At 44.4% G+C, this 26,170-nt stretch overlaps 1 protein-coding gene across 3 annotated transcripts; it reads left to right on the forward strand.

Annotated features, from left to right (window-relative positions):
• Positions 1 to 410: 410 nt before the first annotated feature.
• On the forward strand, positions 411 to 22,983 carry GORASP1 (golgi reassembly stacking protein 1). 3 transcript variants are annotated; one of them, XM_034759930.1, is made up of 9 exons: positions 411 to 567; positions 9,757 to 9,837; positions 12,393 to 12,596; positions 17,529 to 17,615; positions 17,976 to 18,106; positions 18,927 to 19,074; positions 19,773 to 19,923; positions 20,371 to 20,526; positions 21,619 to 22,983. In XM_034759930.1, exons 1-9 carry the CDS (start codon positions 505 to 507, stop codon positions 21,879 to 21,881), a joined length of 1,284 nt encoding a protein of 427 aa, XP_034615821.1. In that variant the 5' UTR covers positions 411 to 504; the 3' UTR covers positions 21,882 to 22,983. The 3 variants fall into 3 exon arrangements, with proteins under 3 accessions (XP_034615821.1, XP_034615822.1, XP_034615823.1); XM_034759931.1 differs by having other exon boundaries at positions 20,371 to 20,463; positions 21,640 to 22,983; XM_034759932.1 differs by lacking the exons at positions 411 to 567; positions 9,757 to 9,837 and adding an exon at positions 11,563 to 11,581.
• The last annotated feature ends 3,187 nt before the right edge of the window (positions 22,984 to 26,170 follow it).

Here is a 26,170-nt window from a genome sequence, read left to right on the forward strand (position 1 = left end):
CCCTCTGCGGAGCGCCCGGCCACGGGGCTCGGCATCACCCGCGCCCCTGCCCGTCTCTCGTGCTCAGCCGCGCCCCGTTCGTGCCCCGGAGCAAGCGCTCCCCTCCCCCCCAGCTGCCGGCCCCCGACCCCATCGCTCGCGGCCCGGGGCGCGGCCTGTACCATGGGCTGGGGGTCGCGCTCAGTCATGGCGGCGGCTCGGGCTCCCAGCTGGGGCAGCCGAGCGGGGCGGGGGGTCGTGAGACCAACTGTAACTAAACGGCTCCAACCACCACCGGCCGCGTCCTGAGTTACCAGTAGCCCCGACCCGTTACTAAGCGCGTCTCTTGTCACGTGACAAGGTCGTAGCCTATCTGCGACCAGAGTATAGCCCCACCCTCCACCCAGGCTTGAGCAGCCGCTCAGATCGGTCGCTTCGACACTCGCTTGATCGGGTCTGTGGTGCTGGCAGGGCGGAGGTGGCGGCCCCGGAGCCTTGCGCGGCCCCCGCTCCCGGAGTGCGGCGATGGGGCTGGGCTCTAGCTCTGAGATCCCCGACGGGGGCGCTGAGGGCTTTCATGTGCACGGGGTAAGGAGCGGGGGATCTGCCCCGGGGTCCTGGGAGGGGACCGGATCTGGCCCCGGGGAGGGGCTCGGGGTGACCGGGATCTGGCCCCGGGAAGGGACTAAAGGGGACCCGGGATCTGGCCCCGGAGAGGGGATGGGGGGGACTCGTGATCTGGCCCCGGGGACCCGGAATCTGGCGCCAGGGAAGGGCTGGGAGTATGGGGGGGGACGACACCGGGATCTGGTCCCGGGGAGTATGTGGGGCGGGGGACCCGGATCTGGTCCCGGGGAGTATGTGGGGCGGGGGACCGGGATCTGGTCCCGGGGAGGAGCTGGGGGGGGACCCGGGATCTGGCGCCAGGGAAGGGCTGGGGGGGGGGAGGCACCGGGATCTGGCCCTGGGGGGGGGGGGGGGCGGGATCTGGACCCGGGCCGGGATCTGGCACCGGGGAGGAGTTAGGGGGGACTGGGACGGGACCCATCCCAAGGGGATGGGGGGTAAGACCCCGAGGAGCATGGGTTCCGTCCTGGGGAACAGCCCGGACACAGCCCCATCGAGGGGATGGAGATCCGGGCTGTGATACGTCCCTCCTATTGTGCAGCCCTCGGGGCAGGGGTGAAGGAGATGAGGACTCTCCCTGGTTTCGATGATGGGTATCTTTGGGAAATGTCCCCACATCACCGCGCCCGAGGCTTCAGGGTCCGACCGCCTGGCCATGCAGTGCCCTTTTGGACATACATTCTGTATCAGGAAGGCTCAGCCCCACATTAAGGGTTCATGGGGAATAAGCCTGCCCCTGTGGCCCACGTTATACTGGCGCTAGAAAAGGTTCAGAAAACGGCAACTAAAATGATTAAGGGTTTGGAACGGGTCCCATATGAGGAGAGATTAAAGATGCTAGGACTCTTCAGCTTGGAAAAGAGGAGACTAAGGGGGGATATGATAGAGGTATATAAAATCATGAGTGATGTGGAGAAAGTGGATAAGGAAAAGTTATTTACTTATTCCCATAATATAAGAACTAGGGGTCATCAAATGAAATTAATAGGCAGCAGGTTTAAAACAAATAAAAGGAAGTTCTTCTTCACGCAGCGCACAGTCAACTTGTGGAACTCCTTACCTGAGGAGGTTGTGAAGGCTAGGACTATAACAGCGTTTAAAAGAGAACTGGATAAATTCATGGTGGTTAAGTCCATTAATGGCTATTAGCCAGGACGGGTAAGGAATGGTGTCCCTAGCCTCTATCTGTCAGAGGGTGGAGATGGATGGCAGGAGAGAGATCACTTGATCATTGCCTGTTAGGTTCACTCCCTCTGGGGCACCTGGCATTGGTCACTGTCGGTAGACCGGATACTGGGCTAGATGGACCTTTGGTCTGACCCGGTACAGCCTTTCTTATGTTATACAGGACTGGGGGGGGTGGGGTGGGAAATGGACAATGGAAATACCCCAGGCAAGTTCCACCCCAAAATGCTACTGAGCATTAAATGTTGTCAGACTTCGCAGACATGTTAAATATTTGCCATACTGGCTTGTTCTGGTGTCTCCCCCCTTCCGAGCCTCCATCTGTTCCCTTCTTCCTCTGGAAGAACAGCATGGCAATCATTTAACTCAATTTTAAGGCATCAGCTGGATGTTTATACATCTTAAATTTATTGGAGTTAAAGGAGGGGTTTGGCCTGATCTTCCTATTTAACTCTCCAGGCAAAATTAGAACATCCTAATTGTTTTATGAGGCACAATATATATATATATATATATACACACCGAGGGGCAGTAACGTCTCCCCATTATCCTTGCAATCAACTTTAATTATAAAAACCTAGTTTTGCTTTCCTATAACTATGGATTGGAAAACAGGCTTGGCCTGAAATTTGTTGGATTTACACTGAAAGTGAAGGAGAATATTTACGTAAATTTTGATGAATTTTCTTCAAATGGTTCCTGAGTTACAGGTAATCTTAAAAATTACCTTGATATGAGCTTTGACTTCTGTCTAGTCATTTAATATCCTCTTCATTCCTCTTGTCATGGTGTTCAGAATCAGTCATTAAGTGGCATTAATTCTTTTTAACATTACAAAGATGCACCATTCTAGACAGGAATTAATCTCTGCTTAGACCATAAGATAATACATTTGAGGAAATCGGTTTCTCCCGGCAGTCCTTAACAATTATTTTGTATGGCATGATGCCAGCACATGTGTTGTTTTGAATGTGTGTCTTGGAGCATAAATGTCAGGCAAAGATGTTGTTGATAGGCTAATTTGCATAACACTGCACCTGTCTTTTAACTCTTGGTATATGGCAACCTCACAATATAAGAGTTCACATATTATTGTTACATGCTTCTCTACAGTTAATCAGCTGTTCACGTGTTTCAGTAAAGAAGCTGTACACTATCCACAAGAATAGAGTACAGTTTTAGGCCAGTGCATCAACTATCTGTATGTAATCTGCTTTGCCTTTGTCCTCTGCTGTGATTATGGAGTCTGGAGGGGCCTTGGCTCCTGAAGCACATTTCTGGATGGAATGAAAACAAATGTATATTTATTCAACTCCTCCTTATATCAGGAATAACATGATTCTTAGCCTCCTGATCTCAAACGTGATTATCATTTATTAATCATTAACAAAGTGCTCTCCCCTGTAGAGGAGACAAAAGCAGTCCCTACCTCCAAGAAACAAATAGAGCAGAACTTTCAATGTTGTTTTACCATCTAGAGTAGGTAAAGAGGAGGGCTCCTTATTGTCAATAGTCTGTGTCAGTGGAGACTGGTGTATAGTGTGTGTTATGGCACTGCCCCCAACAAAGTAGGCAAGTGCACACTTCGTATTTTTTAATTTGGATATATACGGATGTGTGTGTGTGTACATGTGAATCACAGCATATTTAGTGACATACACATACTCTATAGATAAAATGTGTACAATAATAAAATAATATATGGAGATATACCTATCTCATAGAGCTGGAAGGGACCTCGAAAGGTCATCGAGTCCAGCCCCCTGCCTTCACTAGCAAGACCAAGTACTGATTTTGCCCCAGATCCCCAAGTGGCCCCCTCAAGGATTGAACTCACAACCCTGGGTTTAGCAGGCCAATGCTCAAACCACTGAGCGTGAGACTAAATATGCTGCGATTTATATTTAACAGCAGGATGTTCTTGTGGCACAGGCAGAATTCATCACCCCGAGCTGCAGGCTGTGGTGAATGTAGCACATGGTAAAGTGTCCCCCACACAGGGCTGGGGATGTTTAGGCCAGTGGTTTCTATCCTGCACCGGACTCAGCTGATAGTCCTGGCTGGGCTGGGGGTGGTGAAGGAGTGCACTTCCTCTGCATGGAGGGGCCGGGTTTGGGTCAGACCACTCCTCAGAAACCTCCCCTGGCTCCGCACCCCCCCTCCTTCTTGCCCCATCACTCCTCGGGCATAGGAGGGGGGGGTCACTGTATGGGAAGCTGCTCCCCTGTCTGCCCAACCCCTGTGCATCCCGACCCCCCATTCCTAAATACATCCCCCCCGCCAAGCTCCTCCTCACACCTCCAGGCCCCCTGTTTTGAGCTCTACCACCCTGCACCAGGCCCCCCTGTACCCAGACCACCCCTTGATGAGCTCCAACCAGCTGCACTCAGACCCCCCCCCCACCAAGCCCCACTTTCCCAGCACCCAGATCCCCTGCAGAGCCCAATCCCCCACACCCAGACCCCCTCCTGCTGAGCTCCAGTCACCTTCACGTTGACACCCCCTCCCCCGCAGAGTCCCATTGCCCGTGCACCTGGACCCCCCATTGAGCTGCTCACATCCAGATTGCCCCACACAGAACCCTCTCACCCCACATGTAGGTCTCCCCACACTAAGCCCCTCTACACTTGGATCCTGCTGGGGCTGAGCCTGCCAGCTCACACCTGGTGTTCCTGGTGCAGAGGGATAGGGCCCTGGGGAGTTTCTGAGGCAGGCCTGGCCCTTGCACTGTGTCAGGATTGGGTACAGCTTCACCGCCGATTCCACGTCCCGGGGGTGCAGGGTGATCTCCCACCTCAGTGCAACCAGTGGCCTGTGCTACCTGCCATGCTAGAGCCTCCACATTTATTTATTGACAAATAAAATTTGCAGAATTTTAAAATATTGTGTGCAGAATTTTTATTTTTTTGGTGCAGAATCCCCTCAGGAGTAAGTGTACACAGTCCAGTCACCAGCACAGACTTCATGGTACAGGTGGATCTAGTGGTACAACAAAGGGAGTGAGGCAGGCCCCCTCCTTGGCCATAGCAGGCATGGAGGTGGGGTGGAGGCCTCATCCAATCCTGGTCTTTCTGATGGGAAAGGACCCAGATGGGACATCACCCTCCCCTCCTCTCCCCTTCCACTGGAGAGGCTCGGGTTGACTGAGAACTCCCCCCAGTCCCTCGTGCTGGGCCTGGGCAGGGGGCACTCAGCAGAGGGTCAGTGCAGAGGGAACCTGGACTAGGAAGGGGAATGTGGGGGTCGAAGCTGCTGGAAGCCTGGTGTGGAGCTGAAGCCAGGTAGTGGGGGGCCCCCTACAGGGAGGAGGAGATGGGAACAGGATGGGCTCTGTGGGGTGGCCCCTGCTCTTCTGGGCATCCCCCAGCTCCTCCACTGCCTAGATCTTCCTCCCAGCTCCTTCTATTATCCCCCCAGCTCCTCCCTGCTGATCTGATAAATCACCCCCCTGGCCCCATAGTTCACCAGCCGCCATTGGTCTGTGTACTGATGTGACTGCTACTAGCTGGACATACAGAACTTTAGCAAAAAGACAGGCACGTATTTTACAATGGCACCTTTTTGACCCATAAATATTGTAGAGTTTTGTCATTAAGTGACAGGCTGAACAGTGCATCTTGAAATGTGTAAATTTCCATTTACTCACTTCTGTGTGCATCTTGGCGTTTACTGTACTGTTAAATAGCTAGCATATGACACCAGCTGAATGGGCCTTAATTGAAAGACTCCTTATACTGTATTTAGAACTTAAACCCCTCATGGTAAAGAGCCTTGCCCACTTCAGCAGTACACAAACCCTGACATTATTGTGAAGGCTGCTAGTTCCTTTGCTGTCATGATGACTAAAAGTGACATACCTTGGCTAATTATTGCATATGTGTAAGGCCGGGAACTACACTTAAAAAGTTTTACTGGCATAATTGTGTTGCTGCTTCTTCTGGTATATGGGTACTGACAGCACGAGCAATGAATTAGATGTCAGGTAAATGAGGTAGCCACTCTACCATGGCAGCATCAGCCGGAAACATCAAGCGTATCCATCCACCATCAAGATGTTAAAGATGGCGATCCATTACCAGATGGCAGCTGTTTGTTCTTGAGCTCCTCAGAAGCAGGATTGGGAGCCCCAACTGTAAAAATGTAATTTAAACTGCCTGTGACCACAACATATCCTGTTGTAACTGAAGGATCTTTTGGTTCATGTGGGTGTTCTCAGAGGCATGAGAGAGCTGATCCACAGAGGCTAGGGGACACAACCCTGAGTTGTCTATCTGCCAACAAACGTGCCATCAATTCAAAATTTATGTTTCTTATGGCTTGCTTTTTTTAGTGACATTTATGCCAGTAAAAGCCCTGGTGTAGACTCACGTATCCAAGTTACATAAGGTGCTTTTATATCAGTACAGCTTATTTTGTTATACTGAACCGGAATAAGCTTTACCTGTATAAGCACTTCTGTAGTGGTATCACTGCATCTACTATGCTAGCATAATTAAAGCTGCAAAACTTTTAAGTGTAGATTAGAGCAGTGGTTCTCAAACTTTTTTTTTGCGGACCACTTGAAAATTGCTGAGGTCTCGGCAGGCCACTTAATGATCTTTCCAAATGTTGTTTGTACCGTTAGCTAACTATTGTAAAGCGCTTTGGATAAAAGAGCTATATTAAAAAAAACCTTAATAATAATAAACTTTTTTGTTCTACAAATAAAAGCACACAACTCATATTTTAATATCAGTTGTCTTACCTTTCTAATGCGATGGATGTGCCCTCTCTCCCCTGCCGTGGCAGCCCCCGAGCTGGGGCTGGGAAGGAGGGGGGGTTTCTTCCCCCACCACAGCAGCCACAGAGCTGAGGCTGGGAAGGAGGACCGTGTCTCCGCCGCAGCCCTGGAGCTGGGGAAAGTCGCCTCTTTCTCTGGCCGCCGCAGCCCTGCACATTCCAAATTCCCCCCACCCCCTCTTCTCACCCCACTACCCCCTCCCTCCTACCCCCTATTCCCCCCAAGGCCTCACCTTACATGTGCATCTTCTCCATGGTCCAGGCACCTAATTAGTGGAGCCATGCCTGCGCGGCTCCACTAATTAGGTTGGTGGCCCTTCATTCTCTTGCGTGTGGCCGCCCAGGCGTGCACCTTACAGGGAACTGTCTGTTTACCACCTGAATGGAGCTTGCGTAGGATGACCAGACAGCAAGTGTGAAAAATCGGGACGGGGGTAGAGGGTAATAGGCGCCTATATAAGAAAAAGACCCAAAAATTGGGACTGTCCCTATAAAATTGGGACATCTGGTCACCCTAAGCTCACGGACCTCTCGTGGTCCACGGACCACAGTTTGAGAACCTCTGGACTAGAGCTAAGTTTTACTGTAAGCAGCCTGGTGCGTTTGTTTTAGGGAGGAAATAGAGCTATCATGGTTTCACAGGCCTTAGATGTAATGTAAAGTAAGGAGGGTGGCAGTTATTTTTGTTCCAGAGGAATTGTGACCTCACAATCAACGGGGCACATGTGACTTATCTGTCTGTTTACTTTTCTGTTCACTTATAAGCAATGTTGTCATGGCAACCTTGATATGACACTGCATTTTTACCTTAAACTAATCATACATCTAAGTGGAAACATTTTTTCAGTCCGATGTACCTATATATTCTAGGTTTTGATGCTGTGTTTAATGTCAATTTGTGCTTTTGTATCCTTGTCTGAACTGCATTTTAATAAATATTCTATAGAGCTTTTGTTTTATATTATAAATCTGTTTTGTTCTCTCGCATGTACAGATGTTGAAAATCAACACCCTGTGACTTCTTTCATGCTTTAATATAGCTTACAGCGATTCGTTAACTTCTTTGGGTCAGAACTGATGAGCACTTATGTGTCCATGATCATCTCTTTATCCATGTTTCTAATCTAAACCTGAATGAACATGGCAATGACTTTTTTTTTACTTTTTAATTCACACAAGCTATTAATTGCAAAAAAACCCTACTGAACATCAACCTATTCTGTGAAGTGTTCAGTGACTATGTACCACTCGTTCCCCTTTGCAACGCTTCTGTATACTGTACTGTTATCCCTTAAGGGCCTGCTCTTGGTACAGTAACTCTTCACTTAACATTGTAGTTATGTTCCTGAAAAATGCGACTTTAAGCAAAACAATGTTAAGTGAATCCAGTTTCCCCATAAGAATTAATGTAAATGAGGGGGTTAGATTCCAGGGAATTTTTTTTTTAACCAGACAAAAGACTATATTATATATACACACACACACACACTATAAGTTTTAAACAAACAATTTAATACTGGTACACAGTGATGATGATTGTGAAACTTGGTTGAGGTGGAGGAGTCAGAGGGTGGGATATTTCCCAGGGAATGCCTTACTGCTAAATGATGAACTAGCAATTGACTGAGCCCTCAAGGGTTAACACTCACGTTCTACAAGGCAGCAGGAATGGAGGGAGGGGAGACAGCATCCCAGACAGAGACACACACCGTGTGTGTGTGTGTGTGTGTGTGTGTGTGTGAGAGAGAGAGAGAGATGCGCATTTCCCCTTTAAGTACACTGCCTTGTTAATTAGATCCGCTTGCTGAGACATCAGCTGCTGCCAGCAAGCTCCCTCCGTCCTGAGCCCTGTCTTGTGTCCCCCCCTGCTCTATGGAAGATGGGGGTAAGTAGGGCACAGGAGCAGGGGGAGGGGGCACCCTGACAGCCCCCTTTTCCTCCCCTCTCCCCCCGCACAGCAAGCAGGAGTCTCGGGGAGCAGCTCCAAGGCAGAGGGCAGGAGCAGCACATGGCAGTGGGGGGAGGGACAGCTGCAATTGCTAGCCTGCTGGGCAGCTGCTGCACAGGGAATTTAGGGGAGCGGGGAGCTGATTGATAGGGGGGCTGCCTGTCCACCCTCATTCCAAGCCCCCACCAGCTAGCTGCAACGGGCTGCTCTTACTGCAAGCAGTGGACAAAACAGGCGGCTGCCAAACGACATTGGAAGGGAGCATTGCACAACTTTAAACGAGCATGTTCCCTAATTGATCAGCAATGTAACAACGAAACAACGTTAACCGGGATGACTTTAAGTGAGGAGTTACTGTATCTTTAGTGGCTGGAGGAGTGGCCCTTAGGTGCTGATCCTGCAACCTGCTCCATGCAGATAAACCCCTGTTGAGAACTCCCTTGCCTTCAGTGGGTCCCTGCATGGATACAGGGATCCAGTTGCAGAATCAGGGCCTTAGTTTGTAAGTTTCTTAGAGCCCGGTTTCTGTCCTTTGTATGGCATGTTACCCAATTGTAAAGCACCACACACCGCTAACGGTACTTAAACATATTGATGTCGGTTCTGCAGTTCTTAACATGTCATTGTCCTAAGCACTGAGTGAGTGGCGATATCAATACTACAAAAAGGTTATTTCATTCATAGATGTTAAGACCAAAAGGAATGTAGATCATCTTGTCTGACCTGCTCAACACAGGCCAAAGAACTGGATTCATTTAGTAGTGTGTACAGCACTGTATTCAGCACTTCGTTAACCGTTTCACTGCAAACAGCAGATAGTACCAGGTACATTCAGGAAACATTATCCAGTGCTGGAAAGTACCTGGTGTATCTTCTCATTCCCTCAGTTTAAAGAGTGCACCGTAGAAGAATGCTGGCCAGAATATACCTGCGCTTTGTCAGCTACAGTTCCATTAAACTTGTAGAAAATACAATGTCTCGGTTTCACCTGCTGAGGTTTAATTGACACCTGCTGTCTAGTAGGACTGTTCCACAGGTGGCACATATGGATTTCATGGCTCAGACAATTAAGGAAAGGGAATTCAAATTTCTGAGAACCCTTCCAAGGTCTCTTAATTGGGACATTTGGTTCAATCCTGAATGTACTGTATTCTTGAATCCGGTATTTACAGCACTGTCACGTGGTGATATTTATTACAGATTTTTCTTACTGTAATTTAAAATGTGTAATTTTGCAGGTTCAAGAAAACTCTCCAGCTCAGCAGGCCGGGTTGGAACCTTTCTTTGACTTTATCATCACAATAGGACACACCAGGCTAGTAAGTGGCTTAAGACAAGTCATTTTCAATGAAGTAATTAATTGTTTTATTTTAATTTTGTGCTCTTAAGCAGTGCTGGCCTACTTGACTCTGGAAGATTGATGCTGTCTTTAGTCAGAATGGCAGCCACGCAAGCTTCCCTACACTTTCTTGCCACTGTGTCGAAACCCTGACCCAGAGGGATCAGCTGTGGGTGAAGTTATTGTTTGGTCTGAAGGCTCATTCCATCCTTGGCCTTCATGCTGAGAGTGCCAACTGATGCAAATGTGTTTGCTTTTCACAATGTGGACACAAGTCCACGGGAAGCTAGATTGAGACTATCAACCCCATTTCTTCTGAATTCATTAGTCTCTTCTTGACTAGCAAATCTAATCGAACACTGTAGCGCTGGTGTGAACATCTCTTACAGCCTGAAATGCAGGGTAAAAATATTGTAAGAAATCTATGATCACCTTGGACTTCCCACTTCCCACCAGGCTACATATTTTATGGCTGCTTGAAACCTGATGTCAGCAATAGGGATAGAACCTAGATACTCCTGTTTCGAAAGAACAGATCTCTGTTGCTTTTTCTGACAGAGTTGTTTCCAGGTGCAGTGTAGTGACAGGTGTGAAATCTTTCTTGCCCTGGGAAGTAAATGGATGTGCTGATGCTGGAGGAGTGATCACTGTTCCTCCACTGAGCAATCCTCATTTGAGCAGAAGAGAAACCAGTGAAAATGTTTGTGTATTTTTGCTAGATTTGTGAACAGGAGAGAAACTGGGTGGTTTTGCCTGAATTATTTTGTTACGCTGTTTTTTATAGAAACCTGTTTTTTCTAGTGACTGTCAGAAGAACGACATGAGGCAAACCCAGGCCTTAGTCAAGGCCTGATCGAACTCCTGAAATCAGGGAAGCCTTTCCTTTGACTTTAATGGAACTTGGATCAGGCTATCAGATATTTCTAAAACAATGAAGAAAAATAACTTCTCAGGAGAGCCTCCTACTCGTTTCCCTTCCCTGTTTTATAGGACTCGGACTCCATGGTGTGCTTATTTGGTCCTTCCACCCAGGGATCTTTATGAGATGGAGTTGTAGTTCATTGTACTATAAGCTCCATAAGTCGCTACTACTATCTGCCTCTGTAGTAAACTGTTTAACAAAGTCACTGCATTGTAAACCTGAGCCTACATAAAAGTTAAAATAACATTTAAAAATCTTCCCCATGCGACATTCTAGCTGTCCCCTTGGATCCTGTGTTGCCCATCTTCTATGCCTCTTAACTCCCTGAAGACTGGTAGAGTATCCTCTGGCATTTCCTCTGGCTGTTTTTCTGGCACCAGACGAAAGTCCCAGTTTTTAGGTTGTTAGAACTCGACACTCGTTTAAACAAATGTAAACACTTGGTTAAATATGAACATGAAAATGAATCATTAACAAGTGGGAAGCTGCCATGTGGCCAGTCTCATGCAGGGAATGCAGTTCCTGTTTGAATGCCTGAGGAAAGAGGAGACTTTCAAAGCTGTTGTGGGGAGAATTCTATTTTTAAAATGAATTTTACCATTAAAATCAACAAATAAGTTTAAATAAATCCCTCGCAATTTTGAAGATCCTTTGCTGTCTTGTATTCAGACAGGAGCTGAGTTTTTTTAGGTCTGTCTTACCTACATCAGACTGGATTGTCTATTGGAAACAGTCAGTACAATGGCTCCTTCCAGTGAGGGGCCAAGCACTGCATTAACCATGTGGAAATAGTGAAATTCTGGTAGATATTTCTAAAAACTGTTCTTAAAAATCCCATCTGTTCTTCTATAGCAGGGGTTGGCAACCTTTCAGAAGTGGTGTGCCGTGTCTTCATTTATTCACTCTAATTTAAGGTTTCATGTGCCAGTAATACATTTTAACATTTTTAGAAGGTCTCTTTCTATAAGTCTATAATATATAATTAAACTATTGTTGTATGTAAAGTAAATAAGGTTTTAAAAATGTTTAAGAAGCTTCATTTAAAATTAAATTAAAATGCAGAACCCCCCAGACCGGTGGCCAGGACCCGGGCAGTGTGAGTGCCACTAAAAATCAGCGTGCGTGCCGCCTTCGGCACGCATGCCACAGGTTGCCTACCCCTGTTCTATAGTAAACATTTAGCTGTTATAACTAGTCACTACTAATTTCTTTTAAGAATTCTACTTCAAGACTTCCAAAATTGTTGCATTAGTGAGGTAAGGAAAAAGATCAAGGTCACTATATAAAATATTGCTATTTATTATAATGTAGACACAGTTCAGAACTAGTATAATTGACCAAAATTGTTATAACAGCATTACAAAAGAAGGGGGTTGCAGGAGTGACACTGATGGATACGAGTAGTGAATAATCTTACCCAGGATTAAAATCAGTTACACTAGTTCATGCATCCAAAGGAAGTAGTGCGGTGGGGTTGTTATGGAGGGTAGAAGTTAGGTCCCCACCTTAGTTTGTTCTAGATATTGAAATTCTGCCTCTTCATTAATGTTTTTGCATCCCAGATCCAGCTAGACACTGTCAGAAACAAATCTTTCTTTTCCTGTGTTTCACAGAATAAAGAAAACACCATGTTGAAAGATCTGCTGAAGGCAAATGCTGAGAAGGCAGTGAAGCTGGAGGTGTACAACATCAAATCGATGAAAGTGCGCGAGGTGGAGGTGATCCCTAGCAACATGTGGGGTGGGCAAGGGCTTCTCGGAGCCAGTGTGAGGTTCTGCACTTTCCAAGGAGCCCATGAACACGTGTGGCATGTTCTGGTGAGCAAGAGAAACATTTTTGTACTCAGGCTGTGTGCTTTAGCTTAGTAAAAATGGCTACTGGCCTGTTCTGTCACTTGTTCTTCCAGATGTGTTGTGCATGTCCATTCCACTCCAGGTGTGCACACACCCAGTGCACCAGTGTAGGCCAGCCCAGGTTCACTGGGCACACACATGGTTGAAGTGGAATGGATATGTGCACTCATTTGAAGAACAGCTTACTTTATGAAAACAATTCAGCATATAAATTTGGTGCCTTAATGCAGCAGTTCCCAAATGTTCTTAATGTTTAAAGTACCTCCTGCATATTTCTCCTTTTTGTGCATATTTATTTTAGGCTTTAATAGGCTTAACTTAAATATTTATGGACTCAGAGTAAAATAAGTTTTGAATTTGGCTGGTGGAGTTCTGCCTGGGGGGGTTAGAGGAGAAGGGAGTCTGGTTGGGAAAATCTAGATGGGAAGGTTAGAGAACGTGATGTTTAAAGCAGGGTGGGAATTTTTCAGCTGAAACTGGAACATGCCAGCTTTAAGAGACATGGATTCAAGTCCTTGCTGTGCCTGCTTCAGAACGAAAACACACACACACACATGCTTCTTTTCCCCAGGTGGAAAAATTTATGTCTCCATTTTGTCCTGATGCGGAAGTTTCATGAGACAGAAAAAACATTTCCTGCATGGGTCGGTGGGGAGGGAGGTTGTGTAACTTGGGCACCAGGCAGCTTCAATTCATAGAATCATAGAAGATTAGGATTGGAAGATACCTCAGGAGGTCATCTAGTCCAACCCTCTGCTCAAAGCAGGACCAACTCACCCTTGTTGCCAGTGTCCTTCCTGTTTCCTCTGAGCCAGGGAGTTCTGCCACTCCCACTGCATCCCCTGGCCTCTGGAGAGTCTTTCCCACAGGACTCCTCCTTCCTCAGCCCCTGGACTCACAACTCTTTTCTCTTGATTAAGGGATTCCTCAGACCTTTCATGGGTCTGTGCTGTGATTCAAGCAGGTTTCGCCAGCCCAGGCCACCAGAATCCAAGTTCTTGCTCCATTCTCTTTCACACAATGCACAATTAACCTGTGGAACTCGTTGCCATGAGATGTTGTGATGGACAAAAGTATAGCTGGGTTCCAAAAGTACTAGATAATTTTATGGAGGACAGGTCCATTAATAGCTATTAGGATGGTCAGGGATGCAACCCCAGGTGACCCTAAATCTGTCTGCTAGAAGACAGGAGGGGAAGACAGGGTGGATCACTCTAACTGCCCTGTTCGGTACACTCTCCCTGAAACTCTGGTACTGGCTACTGTCAGAATGCAGGATACTGGGCTAGGTGGACCATTGGTTTGACCCAGTATAGCAATTCTTATGTTCTGATTCCATGGAGCCTCCCTTGATCCTTGGACTCACACACTTCTTCTCCTTGGTTCCAGGGCTCCTCAGCCCTCCTTCCTGGGGCTGGGCTGTAATTCAGGCTGGCTTCCCTAGCCCACCAGTCTCTGTTCTAGTTTACACCCCAGGGAACATCTCTCCTGACTTGATACTCCCCTGTAATTCCCTCTCCAGTCTGTCTTTTTTCCTGGGAGTCACCTATCAGCTGGGTTTTATTCTTTTAAGGAGGTAGCTACCTGATTAACACCAGGTAACCTACTGCTCCATTGAATTCCTGTTTCCTTAAAGGGGCCATGCTATAGAACACAGATTGGTCAGCTCTAGGTCCCACAACCCCTTAAAGGAGACACACTGTAAGAAGGCAGTCTATCAGTTCCTACATGTACCACAGTTTAAAGAACCTTTGCCTTAAAGCTTTCTGCAGGACATTGACATAGTCAGTTTTCCTTCTCACAGAGTTATCATCGATGGAGTAAATTTCCTGAAGGCAAATCCCTGACATTGCTTTAAAGCAGTGATCATAGAATCATAGAATCATAGAATATCAGAGTTGGAAGGGACCTCAAGAGGTCATCTAGTCCAACCCCCTGCTCAAAGCAGGACCAATTCCCAGCTAAATCATCCCAGCCAGGGCTTTGTCAAGCCGGGCCTTAAAAACCTCCAAGGAAGGAGACTCCACCACCTCCCTAGGTAACGCATTCCAGTGTTTCACCACCCTCCTAGTGAAATAGTTTTTCCTGATATCCAACCTGGACCTCCCCCACTGCAACTTGAGACCATTGCTCCTTGTTCTGTCATCTGCCACCACTGAGAACAGCCGAGCTCCATCCTCTTTGGAACCCCCCTTCAGGTAGTTGAAGGCTGCTATCAAATCCCCCCTCATTCTTCTCTTCTGGAGACTAAACAATCCCAGTTCTCTCAGCCTCTCCTCATAAGTCATGTGCTCCAGACCCCTAATCATTTTTGTTGCCCTCCGCTGGACTCTTTCCAATTTTTCTACATCCTTCTTGTAGTGTGGGGCCCAAAACTGGACACAGTATTCCAGATGAGGCCTCACCAATGTCGAATAAAGGGGAACGATCACGTTCCTCGATCTGCTGGCAATGCCCCTACTTATACAGCCCAAAATGCCGTTAGCCTTCTTGGCAACAAGAGCACACTGTTGACTCATATCCAGCTTCTCGTCCACTGTGACCCCTAGGTCCTTTTCAGCAGAACTGCTACCTAGCCATTCGGTCCCTAGTCTGTAGCAGTGCATGGGATTCTTCCGTCCTAAGTGCAGGACTCTGCACTTGTCCTTGTTGAACCTCATCAGGTTTTTTTCTGCCCAATCCTCTAATTTGTCTAGGTCCCTCTGTATCCGATCCCTACCCTCTAGTGTATCTACCACGCCTCCTAGTTTAGTGTCATCTGCAAACTTGCTGAGAGTGCAGTCCACACCATCCTCCAGATCATTAATAAAGATATTAAACAAAACCGGCCCCAGGACCGACCCTTGGGGCACTCCACTTGAAACCGGCTGCCAACTAGACATGGAGCCATTGATCACTACCCGTTGAGCCCGACGATCTAGCCAGCTTTCTATCCACCTTACAGTCCATTCATCCAGCCCATACTTCTTTAACTTGGTGGCTAGAATACTGTGGGAAACCGTATCAAAAGCTTTGCTAAAGTCAAGAAATAACACATCCACTGCTTTCCCCTCATCCACAGAGCCAGTTATCTCATCATAGAAGGCAATTAGGTTAGTCAGGCACGACTTCCCCTTCGTGAATCCATGCTGACTGTTCCTGATCACTTTCCTCTCCTCTAAATGTTTCATAATTGATTCCTTGAGGACCTGCTCCATAATTTTTCCAGGGACTGAGGTGAGGCTGACTGGCCTGTAGTTCCCCGGATCCTCCTTCTTCCCTTTTTTAAAGATGGGCACTACATTAGCCTTTTTCCAGTCATCTGGGACCTCCCCCGATCGCCATGAGTGATATCATTTCTCATTTACTTTCAGATAAAATGTGCCACTTTGATTTCTAGGGGCCTAGTGAATGCTTGTTCTGATAAATGCTAGCAGCTTCTTCATGAGCATTCTCTGGATGGGAATGTGAGTGTCGTTGTCAACCTGAAAGATGCGGTAAAATATGCTCACGACCATAGGACTATCGTTAGGAGAGTGAAGCATCGAGACTGGGCATTGCCAGCAGATCGAGGAACGTGATCGTTCCCCTTTATTCGACATTGGTGAGGCCTCATCTGGAATACTGTGTCCAGTTTTGGGCCCCACACTACAAGAAGGATGTGGAAAAATTGGAAAGAGTCCAGCGGAGGGCAACAAAAATGATTAGGGGTCTGGAGCACATGACTTACGAGGAGAGGCTGAGAGAACTGGGATTGTTTAGTCTCCAGAAGAGAAGAATGAGGGGGGATTTGATAGCAGCCTTCAACTACCTGAAGGGGGGTTCCAAAGAGGATGGAGCTCGGCTGTTCTCAGTGGTGGCAGATGACAGAACAAGGAGCAATGGTCTCAAGTTGCAGTGGGGGAGGTCCAGGTTGGATATCAGGAAAAACTATTTCACTAGGAGGGTGGTGAAACACTGGAATGCGTTACCTGGGGAGGTGGTGGAGTCTCCTTCCTTGGAGGTTTTTAAGGCCCGGCTTGACAAAGCCCTGGCTGGGATGATTTAGCTGGGAATTGGTCCTGCTTTGAGCAGGGGGTTGGACTAGATGACCTCTTGAGGTCCCTTCCAACTCTGATATTCTATGATTCTATGATTCTATGAGACTCTGGAGAATCCACTTAGTAGCTTAGTGCTCCCGATACATGGAACATTTAATTTTCCGTTCATTTTTGCATGCCAAAGCACTAACACCATTGAAGTCAGCTAAGAGAAGAACAGGAACTGTCCTAAGTATTTGCCCAAGCAAATATAATTTTTCAGCAATTTTTCAGTGAGAGAGACTTCTTTTGAGCTAGGGAACATGAATGTAGGCAGTTATTAATGTCTTAGCCCAAGATCCTCTTTCTGGAGCTGAATATTTTTTTTTCTTGTTTGTCACTTTATTGGCAGGTAAAGAATTCCTGGCTAAGTAAATGCATTCCAATTGGATTGGTCTCTTTAGCTTGACTGACCTTCATCAAAATAATATGGAGATAGAAGAGGACAGAAAAGCTTTATTTTTAAAGTAGATGTCAATATTGGTTTAGGGAGTAGGCCAAAAGAGTCTGGGAAGGGTCTCCAGCAAAAGTTAGTTTCATCTCGTAATCTTTGACTTCTCTTGTTGAGATGTCTGTTGAGGGTTAGCGAGAGATTGCACTTGGATTAAAACAAGGATTGGGTGGTGAACTGATGAAAGTTAAGTTTGGTCTTTATTTATGAATCTTGAGTACTCAAGAGTACAAAGAATTGTACTTAAATGCAGCATTCTCAGATATTTTTCTAATCTAAACACAAATCATTTTACCTTGCATTTTTTCCTGAGTTAAATTTTTCACTCTAATTGTTGGACAGTTTATCTAGCTGTGAATGCAGGTGACCTGTATCATTCTTTTACAGGACGTAGAACCCACTTCCCCTGCAGCTCTAGCTGGTCTGCAGCCCCACACAGACTACATTGTTGGATCAGATCAGATACTTCAAGAGGTAGAGCATAGTTTTCCTTCTTTTTGATCTAACTATTGCAGTTCTTTGTGCGTATGCTGTGAAGTGTGAATTGCAACTGCTTTAATTGGTTATACATCCCTCAAATTTACGTAGCTCTGGGAGGAGGCAATGATAGCCACCTCTTTATGACCAACTTAATCATTACTTCTTTATACCAGACAATGAAATTAGCTGCCTTTCAAGATCAAATGTCACCAGCAATTTAGTCGTCTTCTTTAATCCTTTGGAGTAGTGAGTGTGATCTTTCTCTTCATTGATAACCGCTTATATCTGCAAAGTGGGGAGCTGGGGATAAAATAACCTGTTTTAAGAGCTAACACGCTATCTTTTTGTGATCAGTCAGAGGATTTCTTCTCACTGATTGAATCCCATGAGGGGAAGCCATTGAAGCTGATGGTGTATAACACGGAAACCGATTCCTGCCGAGAGCTATTCGTAACTCCCAATGGAGCCTGGGGTGGAGAAGGAAGGTATTGATTTGTGATTAGTCTTTGCCTGATTATAGGGTATGTTTTGTAAATAAATTCCTCTGTAAAATAACATCACCAGTTGTTATAGCTTTCCACTTTTCAGTTGTCTTGTTTTCCTCAACATTCTCACATAAAATTTCTCTGCTCTGAGGTTTTAAATAATGGAGAGCAGCTGTGGAATGTGAATTTGGCATAACGTGGGTCTAATCCTGCTCCTGTTGAAGCCAATGATAAAATTTCATTTGGGGTTTTTCCTGCTCTCAGCTCCTGTATTTTGTAAGGATGGTGGAAATGAAGCTCTTGAGGTTTTTGAGTCACACAAGGCTAAAGCTGAACTGCAAAGTACTTCGTGGCCTCAGTATTGCAACAGTTAAGTTTGGTCTACACAACATACTTATTTGGGTATAACAGTTGTGTGAAAAATCCACATCCTGAGGGATGTAGTTATACCAACCTTAACCTCCCCCCCCGTGTAGACAGTGCTATGTCGGCGGGAGAGCATCTCCTGCTGACATAGCTACTGCCTCTCGCGGAGGTGGAGTTATTAAGCCGACAGGAGAGCTCTCTCCCGTCTGCTTAGAGTGTCTTCACCAGATGTGCTACAGCAGTGGAGCTGCATCGATGTAAATTTGTAATGTGGATCTGGCCTTAGTCATGACTACAATTCCTGCAATGCCATATTTCTTCCCATAGGTTAAGAAAATTAAATCTCTACCAGGCTTCTGTTTAGAGATTCCTAACTTAAAACACTTACAAAGTCAGCTGTAGAAAAGCACACTGTAGTCTATCAGGTTTCTTTTACTTTGCTTTTCTCATGCAGTTTAGGATGTGGTATTGGATATGGCTATTTGCACAGAATTCCAGCACAGCCTGTTATGCCAAAGAAGAAGCAAGAAGAAATCAAACCACCTTCACCTTTGCCATCGGAAGACAGATCCCCTGTGCCATCTACAAATGGCTACATAGAGGTACATAAGAAATTTGTTCATATCTGCAGGGTACCTTCTGAGGTTATTTTGGGGGTTTTATGAATGTCTAACAGGTGAGGTTCCATGAGCTAAAGGCTTGAGTAAAAGTAGGCTTGGTGAAGGCCGAGCCAAATGAGAGGTGATACTACTAGAATGGGGGATATGACAACAGAGGAGATTCCATCGAGCTGTGCCTTTTATCACTCAAGATTGCAAGCTGAGATCCTCTTAGATTCACCGTACTATGAATACTTCATGTTTCATCTGCAGTTGGTGAAGAGATTGCGAGCTTTCTTTATGTGTATAAACATAACCAGTTATCGATCTGACTGACACTAATGTGCTTCACATGGGTCTACCCCTGAAGACCATTCTGTCAGAAGTTTCAGCCCACTTAGCAATGCATCTTGTGTGCTACATATTATACCAGTTCTCCAGAGAATACACTGGCTTCCAGTTGGTTTCTAAACCCAATCCAAGGTGCTGATCATGATTATTTAATGCCCTTTATGGTTTTGGGGCATGTTGGAACCCATCGCTCTCCTCTTTTATCACTCAGCAGTTAGAGCTGCTGGGATGCTCAAGCTGACACCCCCTGAATTTGTTTTTGGGAACAGTGGGGCAGAGCATTCACGGTGACAGGCCTTTGTCAGATTGACCAGAGATGGTACGAACCGGAACCTTCTCTGTTATTTTAGGCTCCATTGTTGGCACCTAATTCCCAAAGGGACAGCTCTGAAGAAGTTATGAACTTGGATGAATCCACGGGTCAAGAAATGAATATGTATTCAATGGAAAACGCACTTCTCCCTCCTCCTCCTCCTCCTGTCCAGAGAGTTATGGATCCAGGTAAGCACTTCAGTTATTCCTCTTCAGTACATACAGTTACATTTGTAATTGCAGTTTAATTCTCACTTCCCCTAGCCTCCAGTCCACCCTTTTTTATTTAAATATAGAATAAGCGTGGCCTTTGATGTTCTTACTAGAAATCTGGCAGAACTTTAACACTCAGGTGTTGATTATGGGCCTGATCCAAAATCCACTGAAATCAATGGGAGTTTCTACATTGACTTCAGTGGACTTTGGAGCAAGCCCTATATCAGAATGGTACCTTCTGTGAATTCTTTCTTGGTGCTTTAATAGCTCTATTGCTTGCAATTACTCAGGGGGGAGGAGGGGGAAGGCTGTGTACAGGAGGGGGAAAATCCACTGATTCCAGGAATCTGGGTGTCATTTTTCTTGATGGTCTAGAGTTTCATACTGTGTTTAAAGGAACATTGTTGATTCCTCCTTCAGGTTTTCTAGATGAGTCTGGTGTTTCATTTCCTGAAATTGTTGACTTAACGAAAATGCCTAACTTACCTTCCTCTGCCCCCTTCAACATGTCAGCTGCAGAATCTTTGGCAGGGACTGAAAGTTTAATACCTAACGATGGAACAACTACTTATTTTGGTGAGTTTGTTTAAAATTGTCAGCCTGTTGGCTTGATATTGGTGACCACTCAGGAGACTGTGGAGTTCATGACTGAACTACAGAGTCAAACTTTTGGGGATGTCTTATATATTATTCTTAGGAAAACCTCCTTCTAGCTGAAAAATCATACAGAAAGCACAGCTAAAATGAGAGGGAGATAGAATTAGGATATAAAAGACAAGGAAAATGGTAGCCAAGCATGAATGGGTTAGCTAAAGCCAGTGGATTCCAAATTTGATAAGGCCAATGTCATAGGTTTTATTTATTTATTTATTTATTTTTAATATCAGGAATATGGTTTGCTCTTTGAGACATTTATTTTCAGAGTGTGGTAAATGTGAGGATCCCCATTCAAGCGCTTAGGTCCTCCCAATGCGAGAATTAACATACAGATCTTGTAAATCTTTGCTGCAAGGAGATTTTCATACGAAGCAGCCCAATTTTCACAGAGCTGCAAAACTGTTGTTTTAGCAAGGCTGCTGTCTATTTATAATGAATGAAAATGTAACTCAAAATATTCAAGAGTATTTCACTTTTTATTTTAAAGGAAAAATTTCTTTGTAGGAAGACACTGTTCCCTTTTTTAAGTGGGGGGGGGACGGGACATCCCAAGAATAAAGACAGGATTTTAGCTTATAAAAACAAAATTGGCCCCTGAGGCTGAAATGTCAAAAAAGTAAACTAAAATGTTTAATTTAGCATGTCTTCTAATCTTAAAATATTGAGATGTACCTTCTGGGGATCTGAATTTTAGAAGTACTGAGCATTCACAGCTCACTTGTCTTCAATGGGAGTTGTGGGTGCTCAGCATCTGAACACAAAAGGCTGTTCATTTCTGAAGGATGATGATAAAGCTTTAGAAGAATCATTAAGTAATCCTTGTGTATTACCTTAGTGCCAAGGAGTTCTAGTCATAGATCAGGAACCCACTGTATTGCTGTGTATTAGAGTAGTCCATCAGCTGCATTGCATCCAAGCTTATGCTATAGAAATACAGCCACAAAATTAGTCTCTGGTAGGTGTCTGGCAAGTTTTGGTTTGTTTGTTTAACTTACTCTTTTATTTTCTCAGAGCATGCCATGGCTTCAGTCCCTGCAGATCTAACCACATACGCTGAGGGCTCAGTTACACAGTCACAGTTGGACCATTTAATGCCTTCATTGTCCCCTTTACCATCCTTTGCTCTTCCTAATGATATTTCTTCAAAGGCAACACTAAGAACAGATTCTGATGCTCAAGAAACTGAACTACTTGAGGGCTCACCATCCACTAACCCACTGAAACTTGACAGCGATGAAAAGACACAGGAACTGAAAGAAGCTATACAAGACTAGCACTAAAAAGGACACTTCCTTATGTCGTCAATCTGCAGTCTGCCATATGCTGTCATGCTACATCTTGAATGTTGACTTTTTGATCTCTAGAGATAACTACAACTATTCTATTTTGTTAGCATAGGCAACGCTGTAAGAGTATACAGGTCCCATACGCAGCACTTGTTCTCTTATTATCTCTTCTTGGCATTGTTTGCTAGATGGAACTTTTATTTAAATGTTATGCAAACTCGGATTAGTCTATTGATCATGCATCTATTTGTCCTTTCAAAAATATCAGTTTTTAAAGATTGAATAATCTGCTGGAGATTAGAAAAACTCGCTAATTTTTCCTCTGTTAATAAGCATTATTACAATTGTTTTTAATTTGTTGATCCAAAGGCATAATTGCCTTTATGTAAAGAATAAGCTACATTTTAATGACTGTATTTCCCTGGTATCTTCTACAGCATTTAAGAAAAATGCTAGTCATAATTTTGACTTTCCGGAAAACAATTTTTACATCTTGACCCAATTTTCCTGGACACACACATCACATTTTTAGATCATATAGTTTCAAAAGAAACTTTGTTTTTTACAGACTTCTTAATTAACATGAAAGTAATGCAAACTTTATTTAACTTGTTTTGGAACTGACTAAGTGTTCCACTGCCTTTCGTTTAGGGAGTCAATGGGAGTGAATTTACTGGTTGCCATAAAGTTATTTTTGCAGGAAATAGTATACGTTAGAAAGTGCAACATATACTGGGTGACACAGAACTGCAAGTGGCTGTGATTGGCATTCAATAGATTGTTCATTGGTCTAGATGGTGGTCTTTTACAAAGAACTTTTTTAAATGAAGAAGTTGTAAGGGAAATGTTTTTGTGGAGTTAAAAATTAACTAAGTTGATTTCTGTTTAATCAGACTATGGTTTTAAGATGAAACACATGGTTTGCTTCTGGGATGACTAAAATTTTATTTTAAATGGACATGAATATTCTGTTAGAGGTAATGGGTTGACAGTGAATAGTCTTGGTACTGATTTTTATTAATCTATTGTGTATTTTCCCATTTCTTAATTATTTTTGATATAAATCTATGTGTAAAACACTGGAATAGAACATGTTGTGTAATAATGTGTACTGCTTTTATAGATTTTGTTTTGTTTTCAAACACTTCCTATACTTTTAAACACTTACTTTACTTCATGAATATTTGCTATTACTGTTCAGCCAATTGTCAAGCCACCACCAGGGGATCCTTCTCGTTACTTAGGTGGCAACTTCTTTGACATTTTTAAGCACAATGGAGTGGTTCTAATCCTCTTCTCAACAGGTGTTGATCGGGAATAACTTCACTGTGGTCATTTATGCTGATGTAAATCCAATATAAATGAAGAGAATGAGGTCCAGTGAGGTCTAAAATGCATCCTAGTTGGAAAACAGTTTGTAGCAATGGAAAATGTTAACTGGCATTTTTCCACCAGCCTACATAAGATATTCTGTATTTCATAGACTTCAGTATATTTAGGATAATGTCTTTGAGCCAGGCTGTCTTGGTCAGATGGCTTTGTCTGCTGTCCTCATATGTAGTAATCAGGAATTAGAAGAGGGTTGTAGATGAAGCCACAACAAAAGGAGGCAGATCCTGAGCTGGTGTAGGTTGTCATAGCCACAGTGGAGTTATGACAGCTTGCATCAGCTGAGGGTCCTCTGCAAGGTTCCTTAGATCACTGTGCAATTTCTTATTAAACTCTAGTTTGACAGGACATCTGGTATCTGTATCAACAGGACGGCCAACATATTTTTGCCCTTTATAGAGAAGAACATATCAAGCATTAAGTACAAGGGATTTGCAATTAAAATATTTGCAGTTATAGTTTGATATGCATTGCGTAATTTGCTTCACTCCATTATATTAGCAGAATACTGTATTTGCAAAATGAAAGCCCACATAAAGTGAATATTCAACGTTTATAAAGTAAAAATCATACAACTTAAGCTACTGGTCAATTTATTTTTCTTGTCCAGTCATTCTGTTTTCAGAGTGTGGGGAAAGAACTAGCCACCCTTGCGTAAAGGAGGATCTAGGTAGACAAGCATCATGTTCTCATTAACAGGTGTGGAGTGGAGTTATGGTTTTTTTTTTTTTTTTTTTTTAAGCTAATGGCAGTTCAGCTAAAGGAGTGGTGGGGATTTTAGGTCCTTCACAAACCTAGAGCTACTGCTTGGCACCCTAGATACAGCAAGAGGTCCCTTTTTAGGAATTTCAAAACAGAACAGGAAATATCAACCCTAATCTTAAATTTCAAATGTAAGAGTAATAAATAGCTTAGCTACTTAGATGGTGTTTTGGGTGTTCACAGCATTTAACATTAGCTAACCTAGGACTGGTTGAAAAACAGAATTTGAACTTTTTTGTGATAATTACAAAGATCTCATTCTTGATGAAAAATTATCTAAAATGTGAATTTTGAAAATGTCCGACCTACTCCAAACTTTTATTTGACTGTAGATGTCTGTAGCCCCTAGCATTCTGAACGACTGATTATCTTAGCCTCTGCCTCAGGTGCTTCATCTGTAAAAATTTGTGGGTTGAAGCTAAATTCACCATTTGTAAAGCACTTATGCTGAAAGATCTCTAAAGATCTGAAGTCTTGTTTTTGTGATTTCCTTATAACAGGTAAGCTGTGAATTATGTTCTTGAGAACAACTGAACACCCTTTGCACTGCTAACATTAATGAAAGATAAATTGATATTTTTGTGAATATAACTTCAAAATTTTAACTCTTCCAGCATAGATGAATTCATGTCTAAGTATCAAGTTTGAAAAATACTTAATTGTTGCTCTATCAAGTCCCAAGGGTGCATGGTCTGTCAGATAGAAGGTGTGTCCACCTGGCTAATACAAATGCTGGAGCTAGTAGGATGTGCTAGCTAGGGGTGTCTCTAGTGCTCTTTTCTGTAACAGCAGAAAAGTTCCTTGCCAAACATTTACTCATCCCACTGCCCTGCCTGGCAGGATTACCATGCTGGAAAACACCTGGATAGGACTTGACATAGAATCATAGGGTTAGAAGGGACCACGAGGGTTGTCTAGTCTAACCCCTGCCAAGATGCAGGATTTGTTATGTCTAAGCCTTCCAAGACAGCTGGCTATCCAGCCTCTTTTTGAAAACCTCCAGTGAAGGAGCTTCCATAACCTCCCTAGGCAGTCTGTTCCATTGTCCTACTGCTCTTACAGTTAGATTAAATCTCAGGAAAAACTTCCTAAATCTGCTATTGCATCTTGTCCTGCCCTCTGTGGCAAAAGAGAACATTTTTTTCTCCATCTTTCTTATGGCAGCCTTTCAAGTATTTGAAGACCGATATCATGTCCCCCTCCTTAACCTCCTCTTTTTCAAACTAAACATATCCAGTTCCTTCAGCCTTTGTTCATATGGCTCGCATTCCATCCCTTTGATGATCTTGTCTTTCATCTCTACATCCTTCGTATATAGTGGTGACCAAATTGGACACAGTACTCCGGCTGAAGCCTAACCAGCGCCAAGTAGAGCAGTACTATTGCATGCTCTACCTCTGTTAACGCAACCCAAAATAGCATTTGCTTTTTTTTAAATAGCATCGCATAGTTGACTCATGTTGCGGCTGTGATACACCACAACTCCCAGCTCCTTTGCAGCAGCACTGCTGCCAAGCCAGTTCTCCCCCATTCTGTATTTGTGCATTTGGTTTTTCCTCCCTACGTTTAACACCTTACATTTGTCTTTGTTGAATTTCATTTTGCTGTCTATAGCCCAGTTCTCCAATTTATCAAGCTCTTTGAATTTTAGTTCTATCCTCCAAAGTGTTTGAAAACACCCCCCACCCCCAGCTTTGTGTCATCTGCAAATTTGATCAGTATGCTCTCTATTCCTACATCCAGGTCATTAATAAAGAGTTAAATAACACCAGACCCAGAACAGACCCCTGTAGAGAGACCCCTTTCCAATTTGATACAAGCACCAATGTCTCCTACTCCTAGTATTCGCCACCTCTCACACTCAGAATTCCCTCTCCCAACACCTTAGTTCCTGTTTAGCTGTTGCGAGTTTCCATGGCCATCTGCAGCAGCAGCAGGACTCTAAGATGGAGAAGTACATGAGGCGCTGCAGTGGAATCAGACTTTAGGGAAACCTCAGACACACCTGCTCCAACAGCAACTAACTTAAGGACAACAGCAGTTCCTTCCAGATATTGAATTACATGGATAAGCAAACACCACACATATTCATGAGTATATTCCCCTACTTTGTTGGTTGGTTCAAA

The sequence above is a fragment of the Trachemys scripta genome, chromosome 2 (assembly GCF_013100865.1).
Source record: "Trachemys scripta elegans isolate TJP31775 chromosome 2, CAS_Tse_1.0, whole genome shotgun sequence".
In the NCBI taxonomy this organism is placed as follows: domain Eukaryota; kingdom Metazoa; phylum Chordata; order Testudines; family Emydidae; genus Trachemys; species Trachemys scripta.

Excerpts from the sequence above, each read along its gene's own strand:
- GORASP1 (XM_034759930.1), top strand. The coding sequence starts at position 505 with ATGGGGCTGGGCTCTAGCTCTGAGATCCCCGACGGGGGCGCTGAGGGC. Across the intron at positions 18,107-18,926 it reads GCCTGGGGTGGAGAAGGAAG|TTTAGGATGTGGTATTGGAT; the intron begins GTATTGATTTGT and ends TTTCTCATGCAG. Across the intron at positions 19,924-20,370 it reads CCAGAGAGTTATGGATCCAG|GTTTTCTAGATGAGTCTGGT; the intron begins GTAAGCACTTCA and ends TTCCTCCTTCAG.